We start from the raw sequence: 10,948 nt of genomic DNA, 5'->3' as shown, positions 1-10,948 counted from the left end.
CACTCAGCACACCCGGCCGGGCAGCAAGGACGGGCGCGGGGCGGACCCAAACAGCTCACCATAGAGGGCTTGAGGGGTGGGCTGCTCCGCAGACGGGTACTGCGGCGTGGAGGAGGACACGATGGCCTGCGGGTGGCTCCCCGACGTCAGCATGCGTGGGTTGCTCTGCAGCATGGGGGCGAACACCGGCTGGGGGCAGAGGCAAAGCTGTGAGCACCGCAGCCTGGGGCAGCGCCTGCCTGCCGCTCAGTGCCCAGCACAGCCTTACTCGGGCGCACAGAAACCCTACCAAGCTGACACTTTCCACACGGCGCCCCACGCCTTGCTACAGGCCGATCCCACCAGAGGCAAGGCTCAGTCTCACGCACTGAAGCATACAGCGTATGTTGGGAAATGGGAACATGTTCAAACGGAAGGGGAACACAGGAGCAAAGGAGAAAGGGAGGGAGGGAGGGAGGGAGGGACGGGAAAACAGAAGGAGAAAAGGAAACAAAGCTTTTGTACAAAGGCAGGGGATGAGGACTGAGGAGGAATGGGATAAAATTAAATAAAACAAGCTTTATGGTCTGACATCGATGCTGCAGCCCACCCGCCCCGCAGGGGGACCCGCTGTGCCTGTCACCTGGGAGGGGTAGTGGGCCATCGGCTGCATCATGGCAGGCTGGCCCGGGAACTGCTGCGGGCTGTAGGGGATGTAGGAGGAGTACGGTGTGGCGGCCACCAGGGGTGGGCCAGCTGCGGCAGCGGCCTGCATCATGGGAGGAGCTGAGGCGGGCTGGTGCTGGTCTGCACGCTGGGGCGGGAGGGAGCCTGCGGGCAGCAGGCAGACAGCGCGGGGCTCAAGCTCCATCTGCGGAGCTCCGTGCGCAGCTGCCGGCCCCTCCCAACCCTGCTCACCTTTCGCTCCCCGGTACTTGCCCTGCTGCCCAGGCACTGAGTTGGAGACGGGGTACGGATACATCTGCGGTGCCTGGAGGACAGGAACACGGGCGAGGCTGAATGCCTTGCTTACAAATGTCCAGAATAATCTAGTAACAAGTGCTGGAGGCTGTGGGGAAAAAGGAGCCCTTCTACACTGCTGGGGGGAGCGCAGACTGGTGTAACCAGTACAGAAACCAGTTTCAAATAATTTCTACTACAATTTTTTTTTTTTTGAGGCAGGGTCTCACCATGTAGTCCAGGCTGGACTCAAAAACACATGCAGACCCTTCTGCTTCAGCTTCCCACATGCTGTGATTACAGGTGTGCGTCACCATGCCCCACACAGCAGCACGATTCCTAACAGCTAAATCTAGCAAGCAGTCTACATATCAACAGATGAATGGATAAAGAATGTATTTTTTATACAACAGTATATAAATGTATTTTTTTTTTTTGAGACAGGGTCTCACTATTAGTTGAGATTGACCTGGAACTCACTATGTAGCCCAGGCTGGTCTCCAACTCACAGCGATCCTCCTGCCTCAGCCTCCCATGATGTGATTACAGGCGTGCACCCCCATGCCCAGCTAAATGTATACAAAATTTATACTACTCTGCCATAAAGAAAAAGGAGTAATTTTGCATGAGGAAAATAAAAAAAAAAAAACCCTGAGACTTTTATCTTTAACCATAATGTTAAGTGAAAATAAATTGGATATGTAAGTTTAAATACTGCATGGTTTCTTTCATATAAGAAACTCAAAATACATGTTAAGAGCAAGATGAAGATAAAAAGATAGTGGGAGGGCTGGAGAGTTAGCTCAGTGGTGCCGCCGCCTGGCCACCTGCCTCGTAAGCACAAGGTCCTGAGTTCAATCCCTGCTACCAGGGAAGGGGGAAAAAAAGATGGTGGGAAATACAAAGATAGGTCTTTTGTACCAACTCCCCACAAAGAATGTAATCACTTGCAAAATGTACTAAAAGACAAACAAAAAAATGAAAAAAGTATGTTGGGAGCAGGCCTGACCTGGTCCTGGGCCCCGGGCCTACCTGCACAGCCGGTCCCATGTGGATCTGAGGTATGTAGGAGATGTACTGGGGGCTATAGAGCCCGCTCTGGCCTGCAGTCAGCACCGGGATGGAAGGGGTTGAATGAGTCCGGGGCCCTGGAGAAGTTGGGGTACTGGTAGATTTGTTCTACAAAAGATGATGGAAGATGGCGGTTCATTCCACGTGTGCCTGCGCAGCCTGGCCCTGCCTAACCAACAGCTGGCATTCATGGGTGGGAGCAGGGTGAGCACCAAGTCACTCACATGGCAACCGACACTGACAAATCCTAGTTTGTGCAGAGTCCCAGACCAATGGTGAACACTGACTGGACAGTTTTCATGTCAAAATGCACTGAAGGCCAAATGCAATGGGTTTCAGCATAGCACAGTACCCAAGTTCAGCTGATACCCTGTTTTCTGACTAAGCCTCCTACCAAATGCTGAGGTAGGGCAATCTCAGATTACAGGTGAGGAAATAGGTAGAGGTTTGGAGGTGAGGGAGCTCACCCAACCAAGATCCAGAAACCCTGTAAGCAGGTGCCAGTGCTGAGGAGCAGAAGCCAAATCAGTGGGCCTGAATGAATGCCTGGAACAAACACTTCGTGTGCAAATCTGAGAACCACCTGCCAGCCTTGCTGGGAGCCCTTACGCCACCCTCGAGACGCATCTCCTTCCTCCAAAACCGTGCACTGGGGCAGCTCTCCTTGTGCTCCCAACACAAGCCAGGGGTACCAGCAATAACGCCCTGTCCCAAGAGCCCAAGTCCACACTCTCCTGCCCCATCTCACCACAGACAGCAGAGGCTTTGCGGGATTGAACTCCTTCGCATTGGGGTTCAACGTTGACTTCTTTACTTGTCTATGAAGGAAGATGAAGTCAAGTCAAGTCAAGTCTTCACAGCCCTCCCTATCACCAGACCCCACCCGGCTCCCGGCCCACTTACTCAGCAACAGGACCCTCATCTTTGTCGTCCCCCTTAAGACCCACTGGAGGGCTGCCAGTCTGGCTTGGGCAAGGAGGCAGGGTCTGCTCTGGGCCCTCAGTGCCTCCTGCTGGTACCAGGGGAGCTTTGTCCTCCTTCTCTGATATGGACTCTGTCTTGGAGGAGACCGGGGACCCCATAGGCTCTGAAGTCAACAGTGTGTCCTCCTTCTCCTTCCCTTTGGCTTCTTCCTTTAGGATCCGGGGAGGAAAAGGATCCATGCTGCTCTCAGGGGAGGTACTGGGCTGAAGCTGGAAGGAGAGACATACACAGGCCTGTCTGGCGCAGGCCACAGACCCCGCCTCCTTGCTCCAGCTCGGATCTTCCACCCCCTCGGCCCTCCAGTGCTTTACAGACTCACCACAAACCCCCACAGCCTACAAACATCCCCCACTCAACTCCGCACTGTGCTCACCTTAAACTGGGACCCAAACTTTCTCAGTTCTTCCAGATGAAATCTTTTCTGTTCATTCTGAAGGCCAGGGACTATGAGAAAACAGTGGAGAAAAGAGAGAAAATATAATATGCTTCTTTCTCACAAGTAGTTTACAGTTGGTTAGTAGTCCCGAGGTCAAGAAACCCAGGGAGGCCAGGTGTGGTACACAGTGTAATCCCAACACTTAGGAGGCTAAGGTAGGAGAGTGGCCCCACGCTCAAGGCCACTGTGGACTACACAGTGAGCTCAAGGCCAGCCTGAACTATTTATTGAGATTCCGTTTCAAAAATCAAATCAGCAAAAGAAACTCAGAAAAATGGGGCACTCTTGAGAATCCCAGAAGTGAGATTAGGATCAAAGGGTCAACGGAAATTGCTACTGAGTCCCAACAAACTGGCTTGTGGAAATGTTCTCCCAAATAAAGGGCACTCGATATTGGCAATACCAACCCACCCCACATCCAGCTGTGATGGAGCTCAGTGGCAGAGTGATGGCCTGGCACACGTAAGACCCTGGGTTCCATCCCTAGCACACATAAAGGACACAGAAAAAAAAATTTTTTTTTTTTTGGTTTTTTGAGACAGGGTCTCACTATGTAGTTGAGACTGACCGGGAACTCACTGTAGCTCAGGCTGGTCTCGAACTCGCAGCGATCCTCCTGCCTTAGCCTCCCAAGTGCTGGGATAAACAGGTGTGCGCCATCATGCCTGGCCAGAAAAAATTTTCTAAAAAACCACTAAACCCCAAAAACTACAACCCTACAACCTTCACCTTTCCCAGATATCCGGGCCAGCTCCTGGGGCTCCAGAGTTCTGCCAGGCTCCTTAGTAGGGAGTTCTTTTACTGAGAGAGGAGAGAAACAGATACCTGAAGGCCCTGTCTAGAACCACCCTTCAGATCGTCCTCAGCCCCCAACCACCCAGCACTTACCATCTGTGGGAGTCAGCGAGATCTTTGGAGAAGCTGGGGAAATGGAGCCTACTCCAGGATCCGTGACTGATGATGTCACAGGTATGGAGGCTGAAGAGGTTGCTAATGCCGAGCCCATAGGAGGCTCAGGACAGGAAGCAGAGATGGGGGCAGGAGCAGCAGACTTGGGAGAGCGTGGAGGGTACATTCGGCCCACTGGAAGAAAAGGAAGGGCTATACAATGGTCTGCTGGTCATTAAGCAAGTGTGAGTACAGGACACTTTTTTTTTTTCTTCCCAGGACCAGGAATTGAATTCAGGACCTTGTGCTTGCCAAGCAGACAGCAGTGCTGCTGAGCTACATCCCCAGCCCAGTTCAGGACACTTCTAAAAATCCAGAGAATGCATACACATCTATTACACCAAGGATCACAGATGTAAAAGTCTACAAGGCAGGTAACACATGCAGGAAAATGGCCTCATGGGCACCATGAAAGCCTAAAATGCTTAAAGGGTAATTGTAATTCTGTGCCAGCCAACTAGAACTATGCAGTAAGGCAGACTCAGTAGTGGCACAACTTTCTGTCTTCCAAAAAAAATGTTTTATGTCTGTTTCAAAATGTTAGCAATAAATTCAAATCTGAACAAAAGACGTCTGCCAGCCAGATCAATTCATGCATTGCCAGGTTAGAACTTCTACACTAGGGAAACAAAATTCTTTCTCAAAAAGGATAAATCTAAATCCCAATCCCCCAAAACATCTTCAACCTGTCCTCCATCCTAATATGCCAACAACTAACATAATTTACCTCTCTGCACAGCTTTCTACCCACTTCTTCATCCAAGCCTACTGAAGCTTTACCTGAAGGAGGAGGCGGAACAGAAGCTTCTCCAGAAGGCCTACTGCTGGGTGAAGACAGGGTCTTGGCACCTCTCAGAGGCCGTTGTGCTTTGGGGGACATGCGGGAAGGGCCTATTTTATTTTTTTAAAAGACAAAGAAGACAGAGAACTTACTATTACCTTCCAATCTGTGTAAACCCTTTCCACGGCCCTTCCCACCTTCTTTATGCCCCTTCTCTACCTGTGTGCTGCTTAACTCACCTCCATTGATACCACGTGCCTCAGAACCTGGGCCAGAGCTGCTACTGTCAAGATGGTGAGGACCACGAGGGGGCAAAGAGCTCAGGCCAGGCCGGGTGCCCCGAGAACCGCTGCATCGGACCCCTCCCCGGGGACCTTCCCGCACTCGTTGAGGCAGAGGGATATACTTGCCCTCCCTGAGGAGAGAGTTCAAGTTAGGGCAGCAGAACCAAGCCCCACACATTCTGCAACATGAATCCTTTCTTTCTGAATTCCCTCCCCTTTCTTTCCCGACACCGGGCTCCAGCTCCTTTCACTGTCCCACTCAAAGATCTGCCCTGGTTAAGTAGCTGTGGCTAAAGGTTTAGGACCTTATGTTTTGTGAACACAGACTTAGCCAACCTGGCCAGTGTTTCACAACCCTGCCACTCCTGACCTATGAGATGGGTTCATGAGGGAACTTTCACAAGATTATATCACATACACATTGATTTGTTTTGTAAAAAGAGCAAACAATAGCCGGGCGTGGTGATGCATGCCTGTAATCCCAGCATTCAGGAGGCTGAGGCAGGAGGATTGCTGTGAGTTTGAGACCAGCCTGGGCTACACAGTGAGTTCCAGGTCAGTCTCAACTACATAGTGAGAACCCGTCTCAAAAAAAAAACAGAAAAAAAAAAGAGCAAAAAATGCAAGGTGTGGTGGTACACGCCTGTAATCTTAGCACTTGGGAGGCTGACGCAAGAGGAACATCTTAAATTCAAGGCCAGACTGGGCTACCTAAGAGCATTCAAGGCCAGCCTAAACCACAGAGACACTGTCTCAAAACAAACAAAAGACAAAACAGTACCTACTTATGAATAGGCAGAAGAAAGTATACTAAAATCCTAAAAAAAAAAAAAAAATTTGTTTTTCTTTCCTCAACCCATAACACATTACTTATCCTCTTTAGTTTTCAGTCTCCAAAATGTAAACATTGCGAACAAAGTCTTTGCCTAAACCGTTTAGTAACACTGCCTACACTGAAACAAGGCAGTGAGGTTTAGTAACACTGTCCGAGGCTCTTGGCCCAGGGTGAGGCTACCACGAGTCCCCAGCAATTACCTGGCTGCTAAACTGGGGCTCTCCCGCCCCGAGCCCTGCCGCTGCACTGCGCTGTGCTTCTCCTCCTCAGTGCGGCCGTCGTCGTTTTCCATGGCGATCCGTAGGCGGTACTGGGGGCTCGACTCAATCTCTCGAGCCAACTGGGCTGCACGCAGCTCTCGCTGGCGGAACTCTTCTGAGTTGTCTTTTTCTAAGGGCACCCTGAGAGAGAACACCCAGAGACCACTATCATTCCAGTGCCAAAAGACTAAAGAGGAAAAAGAACACCTCTATCAGCCCTATAACCAGCTCAGTCAGGCACAGAGCTGCTTAATCCCTTCAATAACTAAGCATGGTGCCCAGGACTTAACCCAGTGCCTCACACATGCCAAGCAAGTGCTCTACAACCACGCCATGTCGCTGGCCTGATCAGCACATTTACTGGGTCCTAGGCAGAGCTTCAAGGCAGATTCTGAATCTGAAGGATGTGTAGATGCTTATGTACTGTAAATCCTAAGGGGAAGGTATGGGCAGGTGGACAAGAGAGCAGTTACTTCTCTCTACAGGCTGCCCAGAATCAGCAAACCTTCAAGGAGTCCTTCACAAGGCAGATCAGGAGTAAGGGAAGGGCGACACACACAAAAACTGCACCTAGAGATCTGCCTTCTGCTGGTGACCTCTCACCCTGTACTGCACCCCAGAAAGCAAGGTACTCACGTGTAAGAAGAAAGACTACTGTCATAGGTAGTCTTCACACCATAGTTCTCCTCATTGAACTTGAACATTTCATTGGGATCCCATCCATTGGACTGGGAAAAAAGGAAGGAAAATGTTTGACACTTAAAATATTGTTTTCCTCCTACCAGGTTAAAAACTTGAAATGACCAAACCTAGAGTAGCACAAGACATGGCTGGTGAAAGTTATCAACTTCTACTGCTAATACACAGCATAAACTGGAAGTAGCTAGTAAAGCTAAGAAGTCCTAAGACCTAAAAAATTCATTTCCAAGTTTATAATCTAAAAATACTCTGGCACATACACATGGGGTTTCATATGGTAAAAGTCAAAAAGTACTTTTTGCAGTATTGCAGATTGAACCACTAGGGCTTTTAGTGAGCGACACCCCCAACTTTCTTATTTAACTTTCATTTTTGAGAGAGGCTCTCACTAAGTCACTAAGTGGCCTAGGCTGGGCTCAAATTTGTAACACTCCTACCTCAGCCTCTAAGACAGGTAGAATTACAGGCGTGCACCATCCCACCACGCCTGGCTAAAAGGGCACTATTTTTAGTAAAAAGACAATAATGGTGCCAGATGTGGTGGTTCATGCCTGTAATCCCAGCACTTGGGAGCCTGAGGCAAGAGGATCACTGTGAGTTCAAGACCAGCCTGGACTAGAAAGTTCCAGTCAGCCTCAACTACATAGTGAGACCCTGTCTCAAAACAACCAAAAAAAGACAATGGCAACAAATCAGATTACCAAGGCAAAGGGAAAATTCAACTGGGGGCGTATACATGTGAATGTATAGTTAAAAGCAACGAAACAGACCTACATGGCAAAACGAAAAGTTTCAAGAAAGCAGATTGCTCTTCAACTTAAACACACAGAACAGAACTCACTCATTCAGAAGATTTTAAATATATTAAAGTTTGTTTTTAGGGGGCCAGGGATTTAGCTCAGGGTGACACACACTGGCTGCTCTGCTCTGAGGGAAGTAGACTATACCATGTCAGATTCCAAGTCATAGTCATCACTGTTGCTGTCACCACCTTCCCAGCGCTGAAGCACCTTCTCTTTGTGCTCCCCGTTCACCTTCGAGTTCATAGCAATGGCGGAGTCAGTGAACTTGTCTGCAGGGGTAGGGGTAACATAAGGAACGAGGTGATGCTCAACACTTCCTCTCCCCTCGGTCTTACTCCCACCTCCAATAGTAATTCAGGAATAAAGAATCCTAGGAGGCCAAAGCTTATCAAGAGTATGTATGCTAGATACCAGCGTAGAGGCTAGAAAAAGAGTGTAACTGTTGAAAAGCAGGAAAAATATCAAGCACCACAATACAAGCTGGAATTCAATTCACTACTACATTTTCAAAAAGAAAAGTATAATCAAGGGCCAGGGATTTGGCTCAGTGGTTCGGCCACCTGCCTAGCAAGCGCAAGGAACTGAGTTTGATCCGCATACCAAAAAAAATAAAATAAATAATAAATAAATAAATAAATAAATAAAAACAAAACAAAAATCAAGTCAACTTGTTCTCCTTGCACACACAAACCTCCCTCTCACCTAACAGACTAAATCTGACAAAGAAGCTTGACAATACCTTTAGTAGCATAATTGAAGTCAACATTGCGGAAGTGAACAAGCATCACATCACTTGGCTTAAACACCATGGTGTCCACGATATCTTCCCGACGAGGGCCACCAGCAGGTTCAGATGCTTTCCTGTGCACTGCATCTACTGCTAGTTCAAACTAAGAGTCCCACCCCCAACAGCCAGGGATTAGTATCAAAAACATGAAGACAAAACAGGTCCATTTCTCTTCTTAAAAATTCCCCAATATGCTTTTCATGTGCCTTGTCTTTTCAATACCAGTCATAAGACTTAGCACGTCTCAAACATATTTAAACTGAAAGCCTGCCAGGTGTGGTGGTATACACTTGTAATCCCAGCACTCAGGACTGTTGAGAATTCAAGACCAGCCTGAGCTAACAGTGAGTTCAAGACCAGCCTGAACTACACACCAAGACCCTGTCTCAAAAGTCAAAACAAAACTTACACCCTACCGAAATAATTAACAGTGTTGTCTGTTACCACCCAATACACCATAATTTCATTCTCCTCCTCCTCTCCTGCAGCTCAGAAAATGAGCTAATTTGAGTACACTGACCTTTGAGCTCAACGTTTTGAAAATGCCTTCATAAGTGGTACCATTTTTCACCTTCACATCACAAGTGGACCCCTAGGGAGAGTGGGAAAAATTGAGTGACTCCAGAAAACTAATGCATTACATTTCTCAAACATCCTAGGGTAAAGTGTTCACTTACCACAACAGCTGTCAAGAAATGTAGCATCCTGGAATTGTTATAGACACCTTCAAACACCTGTCAGTGACACGTGAGGAATAAACAGACACAGCCAGTAAACACCTTTTCTTAAATAGCCACGATGCACTCATATCTAATGTTGGGGCCCCTGGCCTTTCTAAACCCATCTATCTCTGTACCTAACCAACCCTACAGTCTCAAGGTTTTTATTTGTTTGTTTGGTTAGTTTTGGTACCAGGGATCAAACTCCGGACCTTGGTGATGCCACTGAGCCAAATCCCTGGCCCTTTCTCATGTATTTTTTAGAACAATGAACACTATGGAAGAACAAAGGCACTCACAGGTGACTGTGGGGGTCCCTTTCCTGTGCTCTGTCCCCTGTAAAAGAAGGAAACAAGTTAACAAATCCTAGATCCACTTATCACGTGAAGCTGTTGATTTAGGTTACAAGCCAGTTGATCAAGATCTTTCAAATTCTCACCTTAGAGGGAAAAAAGGAGCAAGGCAATAAATGCTAATAAACACATTCCCTCTAAATGCCAATGTAAGAAAATACAATTAACAGTGCCTGTCAATTGCTCTAACGCACCACGACGTTTTCTCCAAGGTTCAGAGCAGCACGCTTCCAACAAACTAATGCTACAGCATTCAATAACCGACAACTCACCCCAGATGTTAAGGTGAACGCTTCGGGAGCATAGGTGCAGTATCACTTAGCTTAGGCACATAACCTCCCAAGCGGTAAAATCATTTTCAGCAGCCTTACGCCTCACAGCCTAGGAGGGTTTTTCCTCCATACCACCCCGCCATTACTCATTCAGCCTATTACCCACTCTGCAGGAGTGACCAAGCGCCAGGTAACCCTGTTCCTCGATGGCTGATGTAACCAGCGGTAGAAGAAGGCGAAGAGGGGGCCGCTGCTGGGGCTGAGGTACAGCGCAGCCGCAAAAACCATACACCGGGAGGCCTCGCCCGGTCTGCGCCTGCGCCCTAGAGCCCCAGGGCCTCTTCAAATCCCCCCCGCCCGCGAGCAGAACCCACTGCGCCTGCGTACACCGCCACTCTCCCATCGCATGCACACACAGAAGGAACCCAGTGGTGTCCGCTACTCACCGACCAACACTGGAAGAAAACCTCCATGCACACACCCAGTCCCCACCCTAAGCGGTACCAGGAACCGCGAACGCACGGGTCAGGACACTCGGCATCCGCGTGCGTCCGAGGAAAGCGCGCCTCAGGCTCGGCGGTGCTCCTTCCGCGCCCCCACCCACCCTGCTCCCCTCCTACTGGCCAGGCCGGGAAGAGGAGGGGCGGCCCGCTCCCAAGTCCCTCCCTTCCCATTGGCCAAACTGCGGGCCGCGCGCCCCCCTCCATTGGATACGGCTGGGACCCCTTCCGGCGGCTGACTCCCCATTGGCCGAAGCTGGGGACCGCGAGACCCTCC

General features: G+C 49.3%; 1 protein-coding gene across 9 annotated transcripts in view; it reads right to left on the bottom strand.

Moving 5' to 3' along the window:
• Positions 1-10,758, bottom strand: part of Atxn2l (ataxin 2 like) — a 12,647-nt gene extending 1,889 nt beyond the window's left edge. For 5 of the 9 annotated variants that reach the window (XR_780148.2, XM_033758612.1, XM_010623518.2 and 2 more), the window contains exons 1-19: positions 10,338-10,474; positions 9,846-9,882; positions 9,505-9,561; positions 9,348-9,419; positions 8,780-8,930; positions 8,185-8,309; positions 7,175-7,266; positions 6,479-6,679; positions 5,399-5,574; positions 5,159-5,269; positions 4,319-4,513; positions 4,154-4,231; positions 3,368-3,438; positions 2,914-3,203; positions 2,759-2,828; positions 1,972-2,118; positions 898-970; positions 623-810; positions 60-189 (exon numbers count right to left, since the gene is read on the bottom strand). Coding sequence is in view for 8 of the 9 variants with exons in the window: in XM_033758612.1 (XP_033614503.1) it covers positions 60-189; positions 623-810; positions 898-970; positions 1,972-2,118; positions 2,759-2,828; positions 2,914-3,203; positions 3,368-3,438; positions 4,154-4,231; positions 4,319-4,513; positions 5,159-5,269; positions 5,399-5,574; positions 6,479-6,679; positions 7,175-7,266; positions 8,185-8,309; positions 8,780-8,930; positions 9,348-9,419; positions 9,505-9,561; positions 9,846-9,882; positions 10,338-10,459 (2,386 nt within the window). In the remaining variant the exon portion in view is untranslated. Of the gene's footprint in view, positions 1-12; positions 190-622; positions 811-897; positions 971-1,971; positions 2,119-2,758; positions 2,829-2,913; positions 3,204-3,367; positions 3,439-4,153; positions 4,232-4,318; positions 4,514-5,158; positions 5,270-5,398; positions 5,575-6,478; positions 6,680-7,174; positions 7,267-8,184; positions 8,310-8,779; positions 8,931-9,347; positions 9,420-9,504; positions 9,562-9,845; positions 9,883-10,171; positions 10,475-10,617 lie in introns of those variants that run through there. The other 4 variants (XM_033758614.1, XM_033758615.1, XM_010623519.2 and 1 more) reach the window with 4 other exon arrangements.
• Positions 10,759-10,948: the final 190 nt, after the last annotated feature.

Source organism: Fukomys damarensis, unplaced genomic scaffold (assembly GCF_012274545.1).
Source record: "Fukomys damarensis isolate Sample0158 unplaced genomic scaffold, DMR_v1.0_HiC HiC_scaffold_34, whole genome shotgun sequence".
NCBI classification, from domain to species: domain Eukaryota; kingdom Metazoa; phylum Chordata; class Mammalia; order Rodentia; family Bathyergidae; genus Fukomys; species Fukomys damarensis.
This window is presented reverse-complemented; position numbering and strand designations above follow the sequence as displayed.